The 27304-nt window shown below is 40.4% G+C and overlaps 1 protein-coding gene across 2 annotated transcripts in view; it reads left to right on the top strand.

The window, feature by feature from the left end:
- Positions 1–6615: 6615 nt before the first annotated feature.
- SBF2 (SET binding factor 2) overlaps positions 6616–27304 on the top strand; it is a 432668-nt gene continuing 411979 nt past the window's right edge. For both annotated transcript variants that reach the window (XM_028514405.2, XM_036029007.1), the window contains exon 1: positions 6616–6814. In XM_028514405.2, the coding sequence (XP_028370206.1) occupies positions 6760–6814 (55 nt within the window). In that variant the 5' untranslated portion in view covers positions 6616–6759. The remainder of the gene's footprint in view (positions 6815–27304) is intronic.

Here is a 27304-nt window from a genome sequence, read left to right as displayed (position 1 = left end):
CAAGATGAGAACCTGAAACTGGCTGCCACAAGTGCCAGGCCTGAGGCCACTTAGCCAGAGGTACAGTGCACACTGAGGCCAGATGCTGCTAGTTTGGAGTTTATGAACCTTTGAAAACAACACATTTAAAAAGTAGAGGTCTATGACATTCTCCGCCTATGCAGTGGCAACCTGAAGTGTGACTTCCAGAGACACTTCAAACTCCTCAGCCTCTTCAACTGCCACCATATTCATGCCTGAGTGGTCTGGGACCAAAAATCGAGGCCCAAACCATAGCATGCTCAAGCACTGCATCATCAGCCAGTTGTGCTGTGCAAGCAGGAGAGCAGGAATGAGTCACCTCAGTAGTGGCCATCAAAGTTTACGTCCTGCCAAGGTACCCTGTGGTAGATGCTATTAGGCTCAAATACCTCCTAAAGCAGGTCTTGGACCCTGGCATGAAATGTGGACTTCTCATCATGCTCAGTAACTTCAAGGCCAAGGGGGACCACTGGCAGCTTGAAATTAGTTCCCAAGCCCCTCTCCCACCAAAATAACCCAGTCCAGGAAGACGTCCTGGTTCCCAGGAGACTTGGTGAGGCCAAAGAAGAAGCCCCATGAAAAGGTAGCCAGACCAAGATTGGCAAGGCAAGAGTGGGTAAGGCCAGGAAGGCCCCAAACAGGCAGAGAAAGCCTCTTGGTGCTAGTGAGCCCCATGGGAAGTCCAAAGTCCAAGGCAGAAAGAGCAGCCCAGCAGATGCCAAGGCCCAAACAAAAACCAAATCTGGGAATCAGAGTTCAAAACCCATAGTCACCAAGGGTGAGAATGGTGCTGCTTCCCTAGCCTAAAATAAGATGGGGGGGTGGGGGAACAAGGTCTCTAATTGTTAGGTCACTGCCCAGGGAGCTGGGGAAGGGCTGAAAGCCAAGGCTGCTGCTCCTACGAAGGACAGCAAGTCCAAGACAATATCTGTACCACTGGTCGGGAAGACAGAGCACCCCAAGGGCCAGGCATGCCCACCAAGTCCTGGTCATCCCAAGAGACAAGTAAGAAGGCAGAAGCCAAGAGCTAGACGCAGGGTGGAGAGAGACTAAAATTCTCTTGGAGTTTTTATTGCCCAACAAACCATCACTCTATTTATTTTACTGAAGCCTAGTTATCAATAAAAATTCCCCCCTTCAAAAAATAAGTAAAATGGGACCCTAGCTCATGTCATACATAAAAATTAATTCAAAATAGGTTCATGGTCTTAATACAAGAGCTGAACTGTTGAGGCGGAGGAACAAACTTTCCTTTACCCTCAAGGTTCTTCTTGTTGGTCTAATAATTACATGGACATGAGAAAGACTAACAAGAGAAAATAGCCAAATTTAATACCTACGTATGTATGGGAAGCCCACATACATGAGAAATTTAGGGACCCCCACATGCAGAAGAGCTTCAGAGACAGAAAGGGAACAGGGGTAAAAAGACATCCTGAGTTAGGGATGAAGTAAGGTGCCTTGGGTACTTTAAAAGGTCATTGCAGGATGATAATAAGAAGGGTAGACCTTTGGTAAACAGAAGTTTACCTTGACCTATAGATAAGCCAAGTTATCTTTTAAAAATATTTTAAAAATAATTTATGTATTGATCTTAGAGAGAGTGAAACATTGGTTTGTTGTTCCTTTTATATTTTTTAAATACTCACCCGAGGATATGTTAATTGATTTTAGAGGGAGAGAGAAAGAGAGAAAGATATCAACGTCAGGAAGAAACATGATCACTTGCCTCCTGTACACACCCTGACTGGGCTCCAAAATGCAACCTAGGTATGTGCCCTGACTGGGAATCAAACCCACAATCTTTTGGTGTATGGGTCCACACTCCAACCAAGTGAGCCAACCGGCCAGGGCTATTGTTCCTCTTATTGATGCATTCGTTGGTTGATTCTTTTGTTGATTCTTTTATGTCCTTGACCTGGGATTGATTGAACCCACAACCTTGGCATACGGGGATGATGCTCTAATCAACTGAGCTACCTGATCAGGGCTAAGAGGTTATCTTTTATAATCTGTTATGACCAAGGGCTTTAATTCAAGTGCTTCTAAGTCATTAGGATAGGAGGCAGAAGTCTCTCTTGAGCCTGTGGCTAAAGGTACCATTAGCTTGAAACAGTCTGCATACCACAGAGACACACAGTGAGATGACTCATGCTGGCCCCACACACTGGGATACTCTTCTATGTTAGAAGAAGACATAGGAATAAGTCTTCGTGACCTTGGATTTGGCAATGGATTATTAGATAGGACACCAAAAGCATAGGAAACAAAAACAGATAAGTTGGACTTTATACAGTATATATATACAATGCAATATTATCGTTCAGCCTTAAAAGAATGAAGTACAAATACATGCTACAATGTAAATGAAGCTTGAAAATATTATACTAAATGAGAGAAAATGACCCAGACACAAAAGGTCATATATTGTATGATGGAATTTATATTGAATACCTATAATATGCATTAAAAAACAAAACCCAACCAGTGAATTTAAAAATCTAATTGGCTTTAATTAAACAATTCATGAATCTGGCAGCATTGCATTTACCGACTATTGAAGGGCACTGTGAGGGGTTACATGAATGGAAGATTTGTGTAGAAAGAGGCTGGGGCAAGAGAGCTATCAACAAAACAAGATAAAGGATTATTCTTAGGCCTTGACATCTTTCCCTTGAGGGAAGAATAAAAGGGTTTTCTTTTTTTTTTTAATTAAAAAAATTGACTTTGAGAGAGAGAAACATTGGTTCGTTGCTCCTCTTATTGACACATTTGTTGGTTGATTCTTGTATGTGGCCTGATCAGGGTTTGAACCTGCAACCTTGGAGTATAGGCGTGGTGCTCTAACCAACTGAGCTCCCCAGCTGCGGCAAAATCATGCACATTGCCTCTTCTATGGGCAATGGAGAGGGTGCATGGGACAGAGTACCTTACTGGTACTTTATACCAAACAATTCCATACTGGTTGATTAAGATTATTCTGGGGGATGTTGAAACTGCAATTAGATCAGGCATTAAATCCGGGCTTGATATCATGGGCTTTTAGCATGAGTGGCCCCATTTTGGGCCTGTGGATTTTCCTTTACCATAGCTAAATCCATAGAGACAGAGAGCAAACTGGTGGTTACCAGAGGCTTGAGGAAGGGGAAATAAGTAACTGCTTAGTGGGTGTGGGGTTTTCTTTTGGTTGATGAAAAATGGTTTGGAACTGAGGCAGGATAGTAAGAAGCTACAGCATTCCTTGGCAAGCATAATAGGAAAACTGAGAGAGATAGGAAAAAGAAAAAAACAAATTAGCCAAGCAACTTATAGCCAGACACAAAGGGTCACAGGGGCAGACAGCCCCGGGGAGCCCGACAGCAGACAGAACTGGGAAAGCAAGGACCTCGTCCCTAGAGTAACCTTTCCTCCCTAGAGATAGCATCTGGGCCTCAGTTGTATTTCAGCTCCAGACCCAGAAAGGCAGCAAAACCAAACAAGTGACACCTCAGCTGACCTTGGGACTAGCTGCATTGAATAATGATCCCCTGCCCTGGCGCCAACCAATCAATCAGTGGAGGCTAGGACCCTGAAAGGACACACCCGGAAAGCTGATAAATATTCTAGCGAAATCCTCCCCTGGGATCTCCCCTACAATCTCCACCCCTAAAATCTTTTTTGAGGGAGGATCTGATGTGCTCTCCCTGCTGGGAGCACGGAGCACAGAGCACATTGCACAGGGCATGTTGCATTGGGCACATCCACACCTCCCCCTCCCCCTTCCCCACAGACAAGCATCTCTTAAGTTCTAAGGAGCCCCACAAGACTTGCAACCAGAGAGCAATGGGCAGCGGCAGCTCTTCCGGGGCTAACCCTCTGACCTTGTCCCCAAGGTTCCCTTTTCTGCGAATTCTCTATGAGCTAAAGCAGCCCTGTCAAGGCTCTTTTCTTTCCTATAAAGTTTCCAGTGAGCCAAGGCAATCCCGCTTAGCCTCTCTTGTTGCTTCCAGTATCCGTAGCCCTTCCTTGTTTCATTGTCCCCAGCTTTATTTATTTAAAAGATTTTTAAAATTTATTTTTAGAGAGAGGGGAAGGTTGGGAGAAAGAGAGGGAAAGAAACACGGGTCTGTGAAACATCAATCAGTTGCCTCTTGCATGTCCCCAGCCAGGGCCCTGGTCCACAACCCAGGCTTGTGCCCTGACCTGGAATTTAGCCAGCGACCTTTTGGTTTGCAGGACTACGCCCAACCCACTGAGCCACATCAGTTAGGGTACTGTCCCCACCTTTAATAAACATCCTCTAAAAATCATCTGGACTCGTGTTGTTAAATCTTTCCTACATGAGGTTAAGAACCCACATACTACTGACTGACCCTACACAAACCTGCTTAGGTCCAGGTCCCCTTTCTGATAACAGAACTAGATGGAGGCAATAGCTGTGCAAAATTGTGAATGAGCTAAATACCTCTGCACTGTACACCTTAAAATAGTTAATTTTATGATATGTGAATTCCACCTTAATTAAAAAAAAAGTAACTTGGGAAAGGAACACGATAACTTCTTTAAAAATCTGAAAGGCTAGCCCTGGCCGGGTGGCTCAGTTGGTCAGAGTGTCATCCACATACACCAAAAATTTCAGTTTTGATTCCCAGTCAGGGCACATACCTAGGTTGTGGGTTCCATCCCTGAGAACCAACAAAAGGGCTGTTAGCCCTGGCTGGTGTGGCTCAGTGGATTGAGTGCTGGCCTGTGAACTCAAGAGTGGCTGGGTTGATTCCTAGTCAGAGCACATGCCTGGGTTTCTGGCCAGGTCCTCAGCTGGAGGCGTGTGAGAGGCAATTTTTTGTATCTCTCACACACTGATGTTTCTCTCCCTCTCTTTCTTCCTCCCTTCCCCTCTCTAAGAGTAAATAAATAAAATCTTTAAAAAGTGAAAAAGGGCTGTTAAACAGAACATGCTGCCTCCCAAGGAAAGTAACACTACTCTTTACTGACAGTGATCAGGTTGGATGATGATGAGCTTTCAGGAAAAGTTATAGAGAGGATTCTTACATGAGGAGCCATTGAAGCTTTTTTGGTTTAATTCTTTTTTAAAAAAAGATTTTATGTATTTATTTTTAGAGAAGGACAGGAGGGAGACAGAGAGAGAGAAACAGCAATGTGTGGTTGCTGGGGGTTATGGCCTGCAACGCAGGTATGTACCCTGGCTAGGAATCGAACCTGCGATGCTTGGTTTGCAGCCCAAGCTCTATCCACTGAGCTACGCCAGCCAGGGCCAATTCAATTATTTTCAAGATCAATGTTATCTTACCTCCATCCCGGCAATCAGGGTGATTTGTTTGACAACAAGCAATTTGCAAATACATTCCTACAGCTCAAGTATTCCTTCCTGAAGAAGGTGTGCCACAGAAAGAGGAAATGTTCAATTACTGTAAACTTTCAGGAGCTGAGACACCAATCCTCTGGACACCCAGTTCAGAGTTCCAGCCATTGCAGCTTCCTCCTGGTAGCTGGAGAAACTGTACATTTGCTTACTAAAAATATTTGTTAAGCATTTACCACTTTGCTAATAATACCTTTTATATGTAAATTGTAAGGGTTAAATCCTCAATCAATAAGGAGCAATCGTGAAGATGATCACATTTGGAAACCATGGAGATTCTCCAAACTTTAGTCTATCACTTGTAACATATCCTGCTATTAAAACTTCATGAAAAATGAACAGATGACAAAGACATCTGGGTGTCTCACCAGCGGAATTCGAAATTATCACTAAGGTGCAGCAATAAAATAAAGTGACCTAGGTAATTCTTAGGGTAGATGATGAGACTCATTAATTCATTTGTATTGCGTGTTTGAACAGGGAAGTTGGAAATCACCACCTGATCCCGCTACCAGAGAGCCCTGGGACTGCAGGAGGGGCGAAAACTCGGCGGGAGGGGCTCCCTGCAGAGACAAGCCTTTTCCCTCGGACTCTAGGTTCCAGCCAGTTCAGGAGGATCCCGGGGATGCCGCATTCTTCGGTGGAATCCAGCCCCGCCCGAGAGGCTCCGGGGGAAGCCCTGGCCAGCCACCCGCCCCCCAGCCCACCCAGCATTTTAGTCCGAGGCGTCTCAGGAGATTGCGCAAAACCCTTTCCCTCCCCCGCCTGCTGGGTGGCATGTTCCTAAAATTCCCATGTACACAACATAAACAGGAAACTGCAGCAAAAGCCCTGGCGGTGCAAATTCCACGCTTCCAGTTGAGGGCGGGAGAATCTCGTCTTGTGGGGGAAGGGAAGCAGCAAACTTTCCAGGGGACCCCCTTAACCATCCCTGCTTCTCACCGAATCCTGAAAGAGGAGGCGGAAGGAAGAACACCCTGTTTTACGAAAAATAGAGGAGGGGGAGGTGGAGGTGAGCCAAGAAGGAGCAGCCAGTTATCAAAGTGAACAACGTCGAGCGGCTGCGGTGGCCGCACGTGGCTGGAATACTTCGGGCGGCCCACTCCCCAAACCCAACGGTGCAGGCCACCCGCGGGGGGTGGGGGGTGGGTTCACCGCCGGGGCTCCCGCTCGGGAGCCCGCGGGTGGGGGCGGGGGAGGAGCGGGAGTAGGAGCGGCGCAGGCGCAGAGCGTGGCTCGGTTGTCAAACATGGCTGAAGCGTCGCCGCTACCGCTACTGCTGCTGCAGGGAAAATGCTGAGCCCTCCCGGGCCCGGTGGGCGGCGGCGGCGAGGGCGGCGACGGGCACCCGCTTCTCGGGCGCGGCGGCGGCGGCCATGGCTCGGCTGGCCGACTACTTCATCGTAGTAGGCTACGATCACGAGAAGCCAGGTAAGGGTGTGGGGCGGGCGCCGCCCCCGGGCCTCCCCGCCCCCGGGCTGCTGTCCAGTGGGTTCTGCCGGGTCGGGCGTCCAGGCTGAAAGGCGTGGAAAGCCTGGCCGGCTGCGTCGGAGCTGGTGGTCGGTGTCCGGCCTTCTTGGCCCTACTGAGCTTCGCGGTGGGCGTGAGGGACCAGCACGAGGGGCGGGGGAGGGGAAGAGGCCGCGTCCTCCCCGGCCCTCGGCAGCTCAGCTGGGCCAGCTGTGAGCGAGTCCGGGTGCTACGACCCTAGCTCTGGAAGGGGCTGAGTACCTAGGGCAGCGCCCTGGTGCGGGCGGGATTGGGCCCGGACCGCAGTGCTGGGAGGGCGGGAGCCAACTGTGTTAAGTTCCTCTGGGATAAACTTCTGCCCTGCATCCTGAGTGAGTAACGAGTGACGCGGGGGGCAGTCCTCTCCAAAAGGAAGTGCTGAGAGTCCCGTGCTGCCTCATCCTTGTGCCCTTGCGGGCCGGTCTAGTCATTGCCCCAAGGAACGCGTGGTACTACTGGGGAGGAGGAAAGGATCCTTGCACTTTTAAACATTTCTAGGAAATGCGCCCTGTTATTTCAGGACAAGTGTGACGGGCATTTTAGAATTAATCTGAAAACTATCTTTTTAAAGACAGATTATTGAAGGTGCTCTTGTTGCATTTTAATGAATCTGTTAATTGTTCTTTTCATTCGTCTTAAATTTTTATTCATAAGGAACAATTGGACAGTCGCGTTGCATTTTAATTTAACAAACTCCTGCAACTTAAGAGAATTCAGGGTACACGCACGTTTATTTTGTATTTGTATTCTGTTGTGCTACCGTATAGCTAAGCATCATTAATAACTGAGCTGGGGAAACACATCTATTTCTGGGTAATTCTGGTTGCACATTTGCAAGGAATTTTAGATTTCAGCTTGACAGTCCCTTCATTTTTCAGAGGAAATGCTGAGATTGTGTTTCGCTGATGGTTACAGCTATTTGTTGCGCCAGAATACCATTGTTCTACCCACTCTTGGTCCACTGTTCCTTTTACTGTTCCTTTCCTAATAATCTCCTTTAATGGGAATCTTTCATATTCTTTAACCTTTTACCTGGCTCATGACTTGATTGCAGTTAATTGTTAAGGGAAGGGGTTTGGCTATGTAAAGTATCTTCTGGCTCCAAAATATTGTTTATTATTTCCTAGTAATTTTGCATAGTCTGGTGTTTCTTTCTTAGGAAGACTAACAGTATTGAGAACCACAGTTGGTTTTTAACATAATTTCATTTTTAGCGACATTGTTTTTTTCTCCTTTTTAAAAAAATTGTAAATGATCACAAACTTGCAGAAAACTTGCAAGTCTGGTGCAAAGAATAGTTTTCCCCTGAACCACTGAGAGGAAACTGCTGACCTTGTTGATGTCCTATCACCCCAGGAGGCTTCAGTGTGCATTTTCTACAAACAAGTATTCTCCTATATACTCACATTACAATCATCAAAATCAGGAAATTAACACTGATGTAGTACTCCATCCAGTTCTCTGAGCAGTTCAAGTTTTGTTTGTTAATTGTGCCATTACTTTTTTACTGGCAAAGGGTCCAGTGTGAATTATGTGTTACATTAATTTGTCAAGTCTCTTTAGTCTTCTTTAATCTGGGACACTTCCTTCATCTTTTCTTGACTTTAATAACCCTGATACTTTTAAAGTTCACAAAGCATTTATTTTGTAGGATGCCCCGCAATTTGTATCTGTTCTTTTTTGATCAGACACATCCAGGTTACGTTGGTACTTGGGCAGGAATGTTATGGAAGGGATGCACACTACATCCTGCTAGGAGGTGCACAAGTTCAGTTTGTCCCATTATTGGTGGTTTTCACTTCGACTACTTGACATAAGCAATGCCTGCTGGGCTTCTTCACTAGAAAGTTAATATGTAGTAGTTAATAGTTTTTGTGAGGATTTCTTGGAAACTATGTACATATCTTGTTCCTCATCAAACTTTTAAGGTATTTCTTTGTTCATATCTGTATGATTCATAGTTTTTAGTGGATTATAGTTTGTTACTATTTATTTTGATGTTCAAACTGCCCCTCATTTGGCCAGTGAGAGCCCGTTCTGGCTGGTTGCTGTGTCCTCATGACATGTCCCTGTCATTCTTCGAATGGGTCTTTACTTTTTGACACAGGGATATATTCTGGGCTTATCTTGTATTGTCCTTGCCTTCGTCCTGGAATCAGCCATTTACTTCTCTAGGGAACCCTGGATCCTCTTAGAGGAGAATGACAGAAGCTAAAGATCTCAGTGTCAGTGTTTTTATCAGTTTTTACTGCTCCCAGGCCTTCTTAATGGATGGAGCTGGGAAGTTTATATATGTACACATACTCACATGCACATTTGTACCTATATAATTTGTTTATCTGTATATATCAAAAAGAGTGAGTTCATACCAATAATTCCAATTTCAGGCCAACATTTCAGGTTCCCTAGTTTTTTCACTTTTCATATTTTTAATATTCTTCTCTTAAAGTGAAAAATCCAGCCTCTTGTTATCCTTACTATGTTTCACATTTTTATGGCAGTTTAATTTTGATAATGTGAAATCAGAACTTTATCTTCCCAATTTTGCATATGTACTATGGCACAATAATTAGGATGTCATTTTTTTCTTCCTTCTACTTTTACTGAGATTTGCCCAAGAAAAATTACTAATGACCACATGGTTTAATTCCTTGATAAGCCTTTATTTCCTCTTTTTTTGTTTACTTCTACTGTCCATCAGTACATTTAGGATTTAATCCATCCATCTAGATGACATTTAACTTGGAGTCAAGTATCATAATCATTTGAGGTTCTTATATTTTCATATCAACCTGCTTAAATATATTAGAGAAACCATTTGAAATATTTTTCACATATTTTATTAGTTTTACTTAAGCTGTTTAAATGAGATAAGCTAAAAGGTAAATTTATGTACAGTACCTGAAATACCATAGTTTGAGACATTTTAAAAATTGTTAATTGGTTATTACTGAACAATTGTAGTTCATAGTCAGCCTGGGTTTCCGCCCCATCCTCCATTCTGTGTGGAAGTAGTTGGGATTTCTTGGTTGCTATTTGTTGCAAACTGTCAAGAACCATTTGGGATTTATTGATTTGACAAATATTTATTGATTCCCAGGCATTGTGCTAATGCTAGAACAAAAAATAAATGAGTAAAGTGTAAGACTCTATTTCTGATGTAGTCAATGGAGACAGCCTTGACATACTCATAACTGATGGTAAATGAAGAAGATGGACCCAATTTGCTGAGGGAAAAAGAAGACTTCTTATGATAGGTGATGTTTAAGCCAAGTTCTGTAGGATGAGTAAGCATTTGCCCCATGGAAAGGAAGATAGAGGAGATTACAGGCAGAGAGAAAAACATGTACGTGTGTGAACGTCTTGTTCCAGGGATGGAGAGAGGTGTCCTGTGGATGAGGACTGAGGTAAGCTTTGATATTGGAGCAGGTTGGGGTAAGGTTGTGAAAAGCTCTGTATACCAGACTATTGAATTTAGCTGTGACTCTGTTGATAGTGAGGTTTGTTGAAAAGTAGGGATTCTTGAAAGGCAGTGGACTGGAGGGAGAAAGACCAATGTGAGAAAACTCAGGAGCTTTTACAGTGGGAATGGAAAGGAAGGTATGGATTCTACAATAATTGGGAAACTCAGTTTGTCAAAATTTAGTAATGGATGGATGTGAGAGGTAAAAGAGAGGGAATAATGGAGGATAATAAAGTTTGTAACCTGGGTAATTTGGGTAGGTGAGGAAACTGTGAACACAAATAGGGAATTCAAGAGAAGAAGTGAATTTGAATGAGGGAAAGGGATGCTGAGCTTAGTTTTGGACATGTTGAATTAAAGGTGCTTGTCTGTCACCAAGGTAGAGATGCTATTTAGTTTAGATGTATGGGTCAGGAGGTGAGGAAAGAAGTGAAGATTATGAATTTAACTTGCAATTACCAGTAGCCAGCTGATTTTCAGATATAAAGAAAAAAATGAGATTGTTCAAGATATATGCATAGAGTGAAAAGAGGAGTGCCATAAGAATTGAACCCAGAGAAAATTCAATATTTAAGAGGTAGATAGAGCAGTAGCAGCCAGGAAACGGAACAGGAGTGGTCAGTGGTAATGCAAGAGAATCAAGATTGTGTGGTACCATGGAAACACCCTGGGTGTAGAGAATTTTGAGGAGAAAATGATGAATAAATGCCAGAAGCTCTGAGTGATGTGCCTTGGTTGGATATCATCCGACAAAGCAAAAGGTCGCTAGTTTGATTCCCAGTCAGGGCACAAGCCTGGATTGCAGATTCTGTCCCCATTTGTGGTGCGGAGGAGAGGGAACCGATCTTTGTTTTTTTCTCTCTCTCTCTCTCTCCCTCCCTTCCCCTCTCTCTAAAAAAAAATAAAATAAATTTTTTTTTAAAAGTTACAGAAAAAAAGTTCTGAAGATGTCATGTATACTGATGACTAAAAATAGTATCATAGTCCATTTGGACTGCAGTAACAAATTACCACAGACCGAGTGGCCTAAACAAAGGACATTTATTTCTCACAGTTCTGGAGTCTGGGAAGTCCTAGATCAAGGCATAGTCAGACTCAGGGTCTCATGAGAGCTCGTTTCCTGACTCATAGACGGCCCTCTTTTCACCACGTTGTCACATGGTGGAAGGTCAGGGGAGTCCTCTGGGGTTTCTGGTATAAGGGCACTGATCCTGTTCACGAGGGCTCTGTTGTCATGGCCCTAATTACCTCCAAATACCATCATTTGGATCCCATCTCCAGATGCCATCACATTGGGGGTTAGGTTTCAACATATGAATTTTGGGAGGACACAAATATTTAGTCTATAGCAGATAGGTTCATGGACTTGATAATTAGTGTAATGACTTTAGAGCATTACAGTAGTGTTGAGGTGTGCAAAGCCAGTTTAATAAACACATATCCCAGGTCAGATGCTATATTAGGCTCATATAGCACTATTTATTTCTTTCCTTTTTATTTTTATTTATTTATTTATTTAAAGATTTTATTTACTTATTTTTAGAGAGGGAAGGGAGGGAGATAGAGAGATAGAGAGAGAGAGAAACATCAATGTGTGGTTGCTGGGGGTTATGGCCTGCAACCCAAGCATGTACCCTGGCTGGGAATCGAACCTGGGACACTTTGGTTTCCAGCCCGCGCTCAATCCACTGAGCTATGCCAGCCAGGGCTTATTTCTTTCTTTTTTAGAAGCTCAGTATGACCTTTCCATGGCTTATGGAAAGAGGAGTCAGAGGTGACCTCAGAATTCCAAACCTGGGGTATTTGTGATGCCATGACTTAAGTAAGAAGATTGAAAATGTTTTTCTTTCTTTTTTAAAAAAAATTATTTATTTCTTTTTAGAGAGAGGGGAAAGGAGGGAGAAAGAAAGAGAGAAAGAAAGAAAGGGAGAGAAACATCAGTGTGAGAGAGAAACATCATTCTCGTATGTGCCCCAGCTAGGGACCGGATCCGCAGCCCAGGCACGTGTTCTGACCAGGAATTGAATCAGTGACCCTTCACTTTGTGGGACAGCGCCCAACCAACTAAGTCACACTGGCCAGGGCTGAATGTTTTTCTCTTAAAATTATTTACTTGTCTTTGTGGGTTTGGAAGAAAATGGGTTTTATGTTATAGCCATCCAAGTGAAGACTTCAAAAGATGGGACAGGTAAGGGCTGTATACAAAGATGAGGGTCACAAGAGTGGGAAGAGCTGTGAGTGAGTGCCCTCAGAAAGTAGGAGTAGAGGCAGGATTAGAGGACCAAGGACTGAGCTTTGGGGAACACTTGTCAATAGAATGGAAAATAAGCAATACCAGAGAAGAATGAGTTGAAGAGTTTGGGAGAGACATTTAGTTTCCCAAGTGGCCATTCTCCTCCATGGTGATTGAACCCCTGATTTTTGGCAGCATATTTGGTCATGCACAAGAGAGACTGTTTTCAGGTTTCTAACAGTTATTAAATGTGTGACTAAGTTCTGGCTACTTGGATGTAAGTGGAAATGATGAGCATAGTATCACAAAAGTATTCTAAAAGGATGAGAGTATGCCTTCCTAGCTTATCTCTTTTCTGATAAAAGACTGGAGCTCCAGCAGCCAACTTGGATCATATAAATAAGGGCTCATACATAGCCATACATAGAATCTGGGTACCTAATAACTTATAGTGGATTTGTTACAGCTGACCTCTGGATTTTTTTTTTTACATGAAAGACTAACTTTGTATGTTTGCATGAATGGTATAACCAGTATAAATCCGTGTTTTCTCTTTCAAAAAAGGTGAGGGAATATTCCTCAGTATCAGGTGTGGCAGATAAAGATCACTGAAATGTGGAGTTAATGAAGATGTTTGTGTTTCATAAAATTTTAGAGTTGGGAGTTTACTGTATCAATCATCTAATTTAACCCAATTTAGGGATAAGAACCAATACACTTCTTAATGCCCTTACCCCCGTTGTTACTTGTGAGTGGTTATACAGCTGTTGAGTGGCAAGTCCTGGACTAGGGGTTTTCTGACATTTGTATTCCGGTACGGCATGCTGTCTTTTGAGAATTTATGTAAAGGATAGTCTTACTCCTGAATTGTTTCAGCTGGAATGTTGTATTGTAAACCAAGTTGCAAAAACTTAAGCAGGAGAAAGGATAGGAAGTGGAGGCAGCAGATTAAGACCATTTGTTTGAGTCATCTGATATTGAGAGGTAATGATATCTGGTTGGAAAACTTGGAGTGCCTTCTCTTAGGATAAAAAGACTAGTTGTTTATATTGCAAGGTATCTGACTGATTAGTGCTTAATAAGACATGTTTCAATTGAATTGCAGAAATAGTGAAGTCCAAAGAGAGCTTAAAAATGTATAGGATATTTATTTATTTATTTATTTATTTATTTATTTATAGAGAGGGGATGGGAGGGAGAAAGAGAGGGAGAGGAAACATCGATGTGTAAGAGAAACATTGATTGATGGCCTCTCGCACACTCCCCAACCCAGGGCCAGCTGTAACCCAGGCATGTGCCCTGACCAGGAATTGAACTGGTAACCTTTCACTTTGAAGGATGTTGTGCAACCAACTGAGCCATACCGGCCAGGGCTAGAACAATATTTAATACATTCTACAAATAACTTAAAATATTTTAGTTTTACATTATGTAAGCTGGATATCATAGGGAGATGGGTATCATACCGCCAAGTTATCCTGACACAGAATTAGGCTCGTAGGGAGTAAAATAACTTTTTTTTTTATTCGTGGAATCTATTGCCACTGAGTTCTTTTAAGCAGTGTTGTGCTTTCTCAACAGGAGCACAAGTGGGGTATTACCTTGGGGAATGCTTGTTTTCATAGGAAGCAGGTTAATTGCCTTTGATTTCATACTGGTGGTCTGGTTTTCTCACATTCTGAGTTTACTACCTATTTATAGACCTACTTTCTGACTGATCTTTACTGCTTGGCTCTTGAACTCTTCTGTCCAGGGGATTGGAAACTTTGAGCATCTATTTTTCTACCCAGTTTTGACTCATACTGCTATGGTTCTGGTGTATCAGTGTATTCCTACTTTGACTGACCTGCCTATTGCTAAGTTGTTTTGTATTTTATGTACTGTAGTAATAATACGTACTTGTTACAAAAACTTCAAACATTACAGAAAGTTGCTGACTCTTGACTGTAGTACCTCTGGGTGTTTAATAAAATGAAACCCCAGTCTTCTAAGGTTGGCAATGGAAGGAAAGCCAGCACTTCAGGAGGGTTGGCTTGACTCACAGCTTCAGTTCTTCTACTTCTCTAGTGTTCTTGTGGGAGTCTAACATTCTGGCCCAAATAACTACCTCCCACCCAATTATTTCCCTTTTATTTGCTGACACAGCTGAAACAGGTGGGAACATTGAAATAGGACTTTTCTAAAGACAAAAGGGTAATGAGGACAGAGAGTGACTTTTTCATCAGTCATCTGGTTTGCAAGTGACAGTTCACTCCTTATCTGTCTGTGGTTTCATAAAAGGATACTGTCCTACCTAGTTTCTGGCCTGCTGTCCTATGAGGAGGTTACCTTTCCTTTCAACACGTCTCCTGAAGTCGAGGCCTTAGACGGGGGTCAGACAGTCCATTCCTGTCAGATGTATCTAAGGTCCCCTTTCCTGGTTCTAGTGTCTTGTCTAAGGAGCAGTCCTTTCTGGATGATTATACCAGGACTGTGCTTCAGGAAATAATTCCATTTCTTACCTGCTGGACTTAACTACAGTACCAGCTGGTCTGCTGCATTAGAATTCAGCACGAGAAAAGGAGAGGCACATACGAAAGCATGGGAAAAGGATATCTTTGTATTTGTACCTGTTTCCCATCCATGATTCCAACATTGACAGAAACATGGTCATAGCACTCAAGTACAGATCAAAACACAGCTAAATAAGCATTGTGTTTTTTGTAGCTTTTTAAAAGTTCTGTAGAACTGTGTGTTACTATTTGTATTTAATTAATGCTTTGTAATCTTTCCTGTTTGATTTAATCTGAACAAATAATGATACCATTTTTATTACTCAGTAGGCATGAATGTTAGTTGAAGTAGTTTAAAAAACCCAATAGTTTAAGCCCCAATATTGATTTAATTTGTACAGTTAAATTGAAGGAGTGATTTCTGAAAGCTGTCTGTTCTGTTGTTTTCTTTTTACTCTCTTGTGTAATGGGTCTGGTTTTCCCTATTAATTATTAAATAATAATTAGTTACCAGTACATCTAATTTAGAAGCCAAAACAAAACAGTATATCTGGTCTTTTCTCCTTTGTGGATGTTACATAGAGGCTCACTGGGGATTGTTTATTTTTAATGAATAATTTTAAAGAAATGGCATGGTGAAATCACCACATTGCCTAGAGTTATTTGTATTGTACTTGTGTGTCCTGAGGTTTGAGGCTATTGAAGACTTCAGGAAGTTTGTGTGCAGTTGGTAATTGGCAAACAAGTAAGCCTTAACTATAGTGAGAATATTTCATCTTACCCTCAACCATAGTGAAGTACTAGCCGTTCTCCTAAGCAGGGGTGTCCAACTTTCTGGCATCTCTGGGCTACCCTGGAAGAAGTTGTCTTGGGCTACATATTAAATACACAAATACTAAGAAAAATTGATGAGCAAAAAAAAAAGGTTTTAAATAAATGTATGATTTTGTGTTGTGCCGCATTCATGGCCATCCTGGGCTGCATGCAGCCCCTGGGCCATGGGTTGGACACCTAAGGAATCAAGATTGTTCTCCTTGATTTTGCAATTTCTACTCCTTTGTTGTTATCTGTGTTTTTAATTGTAGCCATCTTAGTGGGTGTGGAGTGGTGCACTGCTGACATTTTAACAGGTAACTTTCCAGAGACTGTTGTGTGAATCCATACACACCTATAGGTGTCATTTTTATTTTACTTCCTGCAAAACAAGTTCACCGTTTTTGTTTATGCAGTCTTTGTTTTTAAAACTTAACTATAGTGTTGGTAGTTTTTCATATTCTAGATATGTATTACAGAATTATTTTTTATTAGCTACAAAGTGTTTCACTTTAACAATTTAATATACATATAATAATTTTACCAATTAATTTCTTTTCTTTTTTAAATTAATTTCTTTTTTAAAAGATTTTATTTATTTATTTTTAGAGAGGGAAGGGAGGGAGAAAGAGAGAGAGAGAGAGAGAGAGAGGGAGAGAAATATCAATGTGCAATTGCTGCGGGCTGTGGCCTGTAACCCAGGCATGTACCCTGACTGGGAATCGAACCTGTGACACTTTGGTTCGCAGCCCACACTCAGTCCACTGAGCTACACCAGCCAGGGCCAATTAATTTCTTATGATTGGACATTTTGGTTATTTTAAATTTTTGCTGTTAGAAATAATTCTGTGATGAATCCTCCTAGCTAATTCTTTGAATTCATCTTTAATTTCTTGGAGCAAGTAAATAGAGAGGCAGTAAGTAAAGATTAGTAGATAAAGGCATGGGATGGAGCCAGATGATTTGGGTTTGATTTCCTGGGTTTTATCTTTTAGTAGTTCTGGCCTTAGACATGTTAGTTAATTTTTCTGTGTCTGAGTTTCTGTATCTATTAAATGGGATAATAATAAATAGCAGTACCTACCTTATAGAGGTTGATTTTAAAGATTAAATGAGTTTATTTTTGTAAATTATTCAAACAGTGTCTGGCATACAATAATATTGTAAGTTTTAATTCCTAGAAGTGGGATTTCTAAGTCAAAGGATTTGCACATTTAAAATACATATATTAATTTTCTGCCCACCCTCCCTTCCTTTGGAAGTATGTCTTCTTTAATTTTACTTATTAACTATAGTTTACTTTCAATATGATTGTGCATTAGTTTCAAGTGTACAGCATAGTGTTCCCTTTGATATTGCAAGTACCCACCTGGTATCATTCATAGTTATTACAATATCATTGACTATATTCCCTGTGCCATACTTTACATCCCTGTGACTATTTTGTAACTTCCAATTTGTCGTTCTTAGTTCCTTTGCCTTTTTTTAACCCAGCCTCCCAACCCTCCCTCCCCTTTGGCAACCATGAGTTTGTTCTCTGTATATGAGTCTGTTCCTATTTTTGTTTATTTTGCTCTTTAGATTCCACATGTAAGTGAAATCAAACGTGGTATTTGTCTTTCTCTGCCTGACTTACTTTGTTTAGCATAATATCCTCTAGGTCTATCCATTTTGTGGCAAATGGTAAGCCTCCTTCCTTCCTTCTCCCCTCCCTCCCTCCCTTCCTCCCTCCCATCCATCCATGGCTGAGTAATAGTGGAAGCAAGTCTTTTATTCTCTGTGGTCCCAGGGAAAGGTTCGCTTCTAGTTACTCCTACAGCACCTTAAGCTGGGTCAACTAGAGCCATTTCTAGGTCTTTTCTTTTGGAAGAAAACAATTTGTTTGGGAACTTGACATCTCAAGTTATTTTTCTCCATCAAGCAAATATTCTATTGTTGTAGTTTATTTAAAATGTAAGATTTAAGCCTTGGCTGGTGTAGCTCAGTGGATTGAGCACCGGCTGCAAACCAAAGTGTCGCAGGTTCGATTCCCAGTCAGGGTACATGCCTGGGTTGCAGGCCATGACCCCCAGCAACCACACATTGATGTTTCTCTCTCTGTCTCCCTCCCTTCCCTCTCTAAAAATAAATAAATAAATAACCTTAAAGAAAAAGTAAGATTTAAATATTTGAAATGGAAGATTCTTATTTCAAGAAAATAACTAGTTTTTGGTCAAGTTTTTAGGTGAAAAAATCTGTTTATAGTTAATGACATCTGCTTACAGATAAAAATATGTCTTTTGTTACTTCCAACTTAAACTAAGTCTGGTTACATTGAGATAGAGAAATCAAGTGTTAGAACTTGGAAAATTATAGTATGAAAATTAATTTGCAATGGAAAATAGCAGTTGAGACTGCAGTGAATTTTACAAATGCTTTATATAATTGTCCCACGCAGTTGTATGGAATTTGAAAAGAATGTTACTTGTTTTTCTTTTGAGCCATGTTTTACCGAATAATTTTAACTCAAATGAACCATAGTCTTCACAGGGTTATATTAATAAAACTCACTTTTTTTAGAGGAAATAAGTGAGAGGGAACAACAGTAATGATTCACTGAGGGTAGTGAAAAACTGAAGGTTTTTTAAAATGCAAGTTAACTGTTTTACCCTCCTCCCTTCTCCCAAATCCCCCCTCAGTGCTATTGTTCAGGTTGTATGTTTGAGGAATGTGGTGGTAGAAGAACAAAGGATATTTGAAGACACTATAGCATTTTTTTCATATATACATTTTACTTTATTTTATTTTAATTGTTCAAGTACAGTTTTCTGCCTTTTCCCCTCACCCCAGCCCACCCCCCCAGCCTTCCCCACTTCCCTCTTGTTATTGTCCATGTGTCCTTTATACTTGTTTCTGCAAACCCTTCACCCTTTTCCCCTGAAATTCCCTCCCCTCTCCCCTCTGGTCACTGTTAGCCTGTTCTCAATTTCAGTGTCTTTGGTTATATTTTGCTTGTTCGTTTGTTTTGTTGATTAGGTTCCTGTTAAAGGTGAGATCATATGGTATTTGTCTTTCACCGCCTGGCTTATTTTGCTTAGCATAATGCTTGAAGACGGCATAGCATTTGATAAAGTTCTCATTTTATATATATATATATATATATATATATATATATATATATATATTTTTTTTTTTTAAAAAGAGCATCTGTTCTTTTTTTTTTTTAAAAGATTTTATTTATTTATTTATTTATTTATTTATTTTTTAGAGAGGGAAGAGAGGAAGATAGAGAGAGAGAGAAACATCAATGTGTGGTTGCTGGGGGTTATGGCCTGCAACCCAGGCATGTACCCTGGCTGGGAATCGAACCTGGGACACTTGGGTTCCCAGCCTGCGCTCAATCCACTGAGCTACACCAGCCAGGGCAGGTTATCATAATATATTTCAGGAGATTTTATGATAATAGTCCCTGGCATTTTAATTGTGTAACAGATGGGATGCATAATTTCTATTAATGGCTGCCATTTATCAAATACTATGTGCAAGGCTTTATTTATTTCATTAATTTCTCATAACAAATATAGAAGATAGGTTAAGTTACTGAGACTTGGAGACATTAAGTGGTTTGTTCAAGGCTATATAGCTGGAACTGGAGGCATCACTATCTGAATCCTGGGCTTTTTTAGTGGAAGGCTCGTGTTTTTATATGGTGCACAAATCATCTGTTGAAATGGGGAATCCCCAGATAAGTATATTCTTTTTTTGTTTATTTGAGAAATGTTTATTGACTGTTATATGCCAGACATGAAGCTGTAACTAAAAACAAGCCAGATACCAAATGTTCTTTTACAGGTTAGACCAGTGATTTTCAAACTGTGTGCGGTGACTTCTTAGCTCTGTTGTGTCTGTGTTGCATCTAGGAAGATGGAGAAAGTGGAGACAAAGGGATAGTTCCTTTTCTTTAAAGGTGCACATTTTCTTTGGCCGAAAGTTAGCTCAAGAGTAGTGGGAAATGTGGTCCATCTCCCTAGTAAAACAGGACTTTTTTTTTTTTAAAGATTTTATTTATTTATTTTTAGAGAGGGAAGGGAGGGAGGGAGGGAGAGAGAGAGAGAGAGACAGAGAGAGACAGAGAGAGACAGAGACATCAATGTGCGGTTGCTGGGGGTTATAGCCTGCAACCCAGGAATGTACCCTGGCTGGGAATCGAACCTGGGACACTTTGGTTCCCAGCCCGCGCTCAATCCACTGAGCTATGCCAGCCAGGGTGTAAAGCGGGACTTTTATTATCATCACGACCACTACCATCATCATCGCAGGTATTAGGAGAAAACCTGCAGTCTTCTGTAGGGACATTCTTCTTTCCTTCCTTTCAGTCGAACTCTTCGCCATGTGGTTCTGTACTGCTACCAGGGCAATTTTTTCAATAAAATGATCATGTGACTTTGTGTTTAATTTTTCTGTATTAATTCCGAAAGATTCATATGGGCTTCAAATGCATACCCAGTGGCAGTGGCAGAGGAAATCTGCATTACCTTTGTCATACAGCCATGGTGTCCTGCAAGGCAGGGATACTGTTCTTCCCTGCCATAGTGAGTGATGTCTCCTCGTCCTTTACAGCCTCAGTGCTCCATCCTTGGATGAGAGAGTCTCTTAAGTGTCCAAGTAGTGTCCTCTTGCTTTGTAGTGGGTATCTGCATGGGGTAGTATAATTGGTTGGTCAAAAATGAGCATAAATTCTTGAGTCAGACAACCTGAGTTTGAATTTCTGCATAACCACTTACTGGAGTGTGACTGTGAACGAATCACTTAACTATTGAGCCTAGTTTATCCTTTGTAAACCTGGGATAATAGTAATAATAGTCCTTGCTTCATAAGATTGTTGGAAAGATTACATGAGCTCATCATAAGCAGAGTCTTTTGCATAGTAGAAAAAAACTTCAAAAAATGGCAGCTGTTATTTTTACTTATGTATATATATGTTCTTTATCCTTATATAAAATATTCAATATTTAGGCATGTTTTACAAAAATTTCAGCTGGATTTAGTTTTTATGAAGTTCCCTGGATGTTTTCATATTAACTGACTGAAGATACAGCTATTTTAACATATTTTAAAAAATAGAGGGATAGATACCTTTTGTTGATTATTTTGATGACTTTTAGACTTCACTGTGAGCTGTTCTTTTAAGACAGGGACTGCACCCTCCTCTTTTTTATATTCCTGGTGCCTAGTAAAATACCTGGCACATAAAAGACTCTTATAAATATGTGAAATTCATACTGAATTTTTAGTTTACTTAGGTGAATATTCTTGTATTAGGTGAGATGCCAGCCACATACCATCTCCTGTTCCCATTCTCCTTTTTTTTTTTTTTTTGATTTTTTAAAATATATTTTATTGATTATGCTATTACAGTTGTCCCATTTCCCCCTTCACTCCCCTCCACCCTGTGCCCCCTCTCCCACCCACCTTCCCCCCCTTTAGTCCATGTCCATATGTCATACTTATGGGTTCTTTAGCTTCTACATTTCCTGTACTATTCTTGCCCTCCCCCTATCTATTTTCAACCTACATTCTATGCTACTTATTCTCTATACCTTTTCCCCCTCTCTCCTCCTCCCACCCCTACTGCTAGCCCCCCCTTGTGCCCTCTATTTCTGTGGTTCTGTTCCTATTCTAGTTGTTTACTTAGTTTCTTTTGATTTTGCTTTAGGTGTGGTTGTTAATAATTGTGAGTTTGCTGTCCTTTTACTATACATGTCTTTTCTTTATCTTCTTTTCTTAGATAAGTCCCTTTAGCATTTCATAAAGTAAGGGCTTGGTGGTGATGAACTCCTTTAATTTGACCTTATCTGAAAAGCACTTTATCTTCTCTTCCATTCTAAATGAGAGCTTTGCTGGATAGAGCAATCTGGGATGTAGGTCCTTGTCTTTCATGACTTGGAATATTTCTTTCCAGCCCCTTCTTGCCTGTAAGGTCTCTTTTGAGAAATCAGCTGACAGTCTGATGGGAACTCCTTTGTAGGTGACTGTCCCCTTATTTCTTGCTGCTTCTAGGATTCTCTCCTTCGTTTTTACCTTGGCTAATGTAATTATGATGTGCCTTGGTGTGTTTCTTCTTGGGTCCAACTTCTTTGGGGCTCTCTGCGCTCCTTGGATTTCTTGGAAGACTGTTCCCTTTGCCAGTTTGGGGAAGTTCTCCTTTATTATTTGTTCAAATAACTTTTCCACTTGTTGGTCCTCCCCTTCTGGTACCCCTATAATTCGGATGTTGGAACGTTTAAAGGTGTCCTTGATGGTCTTAAGCTTTTCTTCGATTTTTTGAATTCTTATTTCATCATGCTCTCCTGCTTGGTTGATTCTATCTTCCTTCTGGTCCACTGTGTTGTTTTGAGACTCAGATTCCTTCCTTTCACAATTGGCTCTCCTCCGTGTGTCTTCCTGCATCCCTTTTATGGTAATCTGCATTTTTTTCATGTAATTTGGATCCAAAATCCACCAGTTCCGTGAGCTTCCTGATCACCAGTGTTTTGAACTGTGCATCTGATAGATTGGCTATTTCTTGGTCACTCAAAAGGATGAGTCCTGGGGGTCTGATCTGTTCTGCTGGAAACATGTCTTATGTCTTTCCCTGTCTCTCCTATTATTTTACTTATTTATTTATTTTTTCTCCGGTCTGGTCGCTCTTGTTACGGTGGGGGGCAGAGCCTTAGGTGTTCACCGGTGCTGGGCGCCCCAGTTGCTAGCTTGTGACGTTATATGTGGGGGCAGGGGCGGGAGCGGGGACAGGAGGGATCAATGGTGACCCTTCCGTTCTCCTGGAGTCAGACACTTCCCTGGGCCGTGAGCTCTGCCCTGGTCCCCAGTCGCTGCCCCACTGATTCCCCCAGCCGCTGCTTGCGTACTCAGGGATCACCGCTACACCGCTGCGCTCTTGCGTTCCCGATTGCTGTCGCGCCGATTTTGCGCCAAATTTCCCCCGACCTACGCGCGCCTGCGACCCGCGCCAGCCCTGCGCTCGCTCACTCGGCTCGTAGTCCCCTACCAGTCTGGATGTACGGGTCTACTTCAACTTCTAGGCTGTCCGACTTCCATTTAGATAAATCCTCTGACAGTTCTGATATTATGACCGCAAATCATTGTTGTAAATTATTGTGGTTCTGGTCTTGGTTGTGCGAGGAGGTACGGTACGCCCACCTATTCCTCCATCTTCAAGAGTCCCCATTCTCCTTTTAAACAGGCTCCTTCCTATATCACCTTCCTTAAAAATTTTTAGTATACATAGATGCAGCCTTTATTATTATAATCAGTAAATCACTTTCAGCATTCTTCTGATGAGAAACTAAGTTTAATTTCTCTCATGTATTTTAATTATTAGGGTTAGAGACAAGGAGACTGAGTCACTGTAGAAATTACCGATGGGAATAGTGGGGAAGATTATGGTTGTTGGCCATTCTTTCCCTGTATGAGGAATACTCTGGAGGCATGACCAGAAGACTGTGGCAGTAGAGTCATCTTGGAACTTGACGATGTTAAGCTTTAAGAGCTCCAAGCTGCTTGCTGTCACCAAATGTCTCTTTGTAGGCTTTACCTAAGATGGAAGTATGGTCATCTAAACACTGGGAATTATCTTGTAATTCTTATTTTTTTATATTAGCTTAATAAATCATGGATTTTTTTTTTTTAGTTGTCAGATCATTATTGTTTTGAGACCTGTTTGGATAACTTTTCTCAAGTAGTGCTAGCATTATGTAATTTTTGAATATAGAATACTTTTTTTGGTTTTTATTTTATTTTTTAAATAAAAAATTTCAATTAAAGTTGACATTCAGTATCATATTAGTTTCAGGTATACAGCATAGTTATTAGACATTTATATAATTTATGAAGTGATCCCCTTGATAAGTCTAATTCTAACCTAACACCATATATAGTTGCTGCAATGTTATTGACTGTATTCCCTGTGCTGTATTTCATGTCCCCATGACTGTTTTGTAACAGCCAATGTGTACTTCTTAATCCCTTCACCTTTTCCACCTAGCTCCAATCCCCTTCAATTGGGAACCATCAGTTTTTTCTCTGTATCAATGAGTTTGCTTCTATTTTGTTTTTTAGAGTCTGTATATAAGTGAAATCATATGGTATTTGACTTTCTCTGACTTATTTCACATAGCGTAATACCATATAGGTCCCTCCATGTTGCTGCAAATGGTAAGATTTCATTCTTTTTATGGCCAGCTAATATTCCATTGTCTATTTGTACCGCCTGTTCTTTATCCATTCATCCATTAATGGACACATTGGTTGTTTCCATATTTTTGCTATTATAAATAATGCTGCAGTGAACATAGGGGTGCATATTTTTTTTTTGAACTTGTGTTTTAGATTTCTTCATATAAATACCAAGAAGTGGGATTGCTGGGTCATATGATCATTTATTTTTAATTTTTTGGGGAACCTCCATACTGTTTTCCATAGCAGCTGCACCAATTTGCAATTTCACCCTTAGTGCATAAGGGTTCCCTTTCTCCACATCCTTGCCAACACTTGTTTGTTGATTTATTGATGATAGCCATTCTGACAGGTGTGAGATGATATCTCATTGTGGTTTTAATTTGTATTTCTCTGATGATTACTGTATTTTTTGGACCATAAGATGCACCTAGGTTTTAGAGGAAAATAGGAAAAAAAATTTGAAGCAAAAAATGTGGTAAAATGTTTAATAATATAAATAGCATAATATTTCACCAATGTAAATGTCAACAGAACTCAACAGCAGCATTAACAACCATTATTCCTCCCAAATTTGGGAGGGATGCATCTTATAGTCCAAAAAATATGTTATTTATGTTTAGTATCTTTCATATGCCTATTGGCCACCTATATATGTCCTCTTTGGAGAAATGTCTATTCAGGTCCTCTGTCCATTTTTAAATTGGATTGTTTATCTTTTTGGTGTTAAGTTTGTTTGAGTTCCTTATACATTTTGGGCATTAACCCCTTATAGGCTATATCATTAACAAATACCTTCTCTCATTCATTAGGTTGTATTTTTGTTTTGTTGATGGTTTCCTTTGCTCTGCAAAAACTTTTTAGTTTGATGTAGTCCCATTTAAAATTTTTTTCTTTTGTTTCCCTTGCCCAAGGAGACATATCCAAAAATATATTACTAAGAGCAATGCCAGGGAGTTTACTTCCTATGTTTTCTTCTAGGAGTATTATGGTTTTGGGTCTTACATTTAAGTCATTAATCACTTTAGAGTTTATTCTTGTATGTGCTGTTAAGAAAGTGGTCTAGTTTCATTTATCTATCCAGTTTTCCTAATACCACTTATCGAAGTGACTGTCTTTATCCCATTGTATATTCTTGCTTACTTCATCATAGATTAATTGACCATATTGGTGTGGGTTTATGTCTGGGCTGTCTATTCTTTTTCATTGATCTGTATGTTTATTTTTATGCCAGTACCATGCTGTTTGGATTACTTATAGACTTGTATAGTTTGATATCAGGTAGCATGATAACCTCCAACTTTGTTCTTTTTACTCAAGATTGCTGTGGCTATTCAAGGTCTTTTGTGATTCCATATAAATTTTTGATTATTTGTTCTAGTTCCATGAAAACTATCATTGGTATTTTGATAGGGATTTCATTGAATCTAGGGATTACTTTGGGTAGTATGTACATTTTAACTATGTTAATTCTCCTACCCACGAAAACAGTATATGCTTCTATTTATTTGTATTGTCTTTAATTTCTTTCTTCAATGTCTTAATAGTTTTCTGAGTGCATGTCTTTTATCTCCTTAAATTTATTCCTAGGTATTTTTTTTTTAAAGATTTTATTTATTTATTTTTAGAGAGGGAAGGGAGGGAGGGAGGCAGAGAGAGAGAGAGAGAGGGAGAGAGAGAGAAACATCAATGTGCAGTTGCTGGGGGTTAAGGCCTGTAACCCAGGAATGTACCCTGGCTGGGAATCGAACCTGGGACACTTTGGTTCCCAGTCCACACTCAATCCACTGAGCTACGCCAGCCAGGTATTCCTAGGTATTTTTTGGATGCACTTGTAAATGGAATTGTTTTCTTAACTTTTCTTTCTGATTGTTTGTTATTGATGTGTAATGCAACCAATTTCTGAATATTACTTCTGTATCCTGCTACTTTGCTGAATTCACTTACCAGTTTTAATAGTTTTTTTAGTGAAATCTTTAGGGTTCTCTCTATATGCAGCATTGTGTCATCTGCAGATGATTATTTTTACTTCTTTCCAATTTGAATGCCTTTTATTTCTTCTAGTCTGAAGATAACAAGGGTTATTATATTCTCATGTTGGAGTGATCCTTTTGTCATTATGTAGTATCCTTCTTCTCTTGTTACAGCCTTCGTTTTAAAGTTTATTTTGTCTGATGTAAGTATTGATACCCCAGGTTTTTTTCATTTTTATTTGCATGAAATATTTGTTCCATCTTTTCATTTTCAGTCTGTGTGTGTCTTTTGATATGATATGGATCACTCGTAGACAGCATATGTATGGGTCTTGTTTTCGTATTCATTCTACCACCTTCTGTGTTTTGATCAGAGGATTTGATTCACTTATTTTTAAATAATTATTGATAGGTGCATAGTTATTGCCATTTTTGTATTCATATTTTTGATCTATCCTTTTCCTTTTCTTCTTTCCCTTTAACTTTGTTTTTTCAATACTGCTGTGGTGATGATGAACTCCTGTGACTTTTTCTGGTTTGGGAAGTTCTTTAGCTCTTTCCATCATAAATTATGTAGTCTTGCTGGGTAGAGTAATCTTGGTTGTAGGTCTTTGCGAATATTTCATGCTGATTCGTTCTGGCCTACAAAGTTTTTGTTAAGAAATGACATGACATTCTTATGGGAGCTTCCTTGTACATCACTAGCTGCTTTTCTCTTGCTGCTCTTAAGATTCTCTCTTTGTCTTTAACCTTTGGCATTTTAATTATGTGTTTTGGTGTGGTTCTTTTTGGATATATCTTATTTGAAACTGTGCTTCCTACACTTGTATGTCTATTTCCTTTGTCAGATTAGGGAAGTTTTCAGTCATTGTTTCTTCAGATAGTTTTCAATCCCTTGCTTTTCTCTCTTCTCCCTCTTGTAACCTTATGATACAAATGTTGTTATGCTTGATGTTGTCCCAGAGGTCCCTTAAACTATTCTCATTTTTTAAAATTCTTTATTTTTATTGTTTTTTTAGATGGATAACTTTGTTTATTCCCTCACTTTACCCATAGGTACTTTTAAAAATGTTGAATGTGTTCCAGAGATTTTCATTTCAGCCAGCATAAATTTTCCATACAATATGGCATATTATTCTTTGTATGCAGTAAATGTAATTACATATTCTGTAGTGTGGTCTAGAGTGTATATTTTTAAGCAGTTTAGAGGCTTTGTGCAAATTC

This window comes from Phyllostomus discolor, chromosome 6 (assembly GCF_004126475.2).
Source record: "Phyllostomus discolor isolate MPI-MPIP mPhyDis1 chromosome 6, mPhyDis1.pri.v3, whole genome shotgun sequence".
NCBI classification, from domain to species: Eukaryota; Metazoa; Chordata; class Mammalia; order Chiroptera; family Phyllostomidae; genus Phyllostomus; species Phyllostomus discolor.
This window is presented reverse-complemented; position numbering and strand designations above follow the sequence as displayed.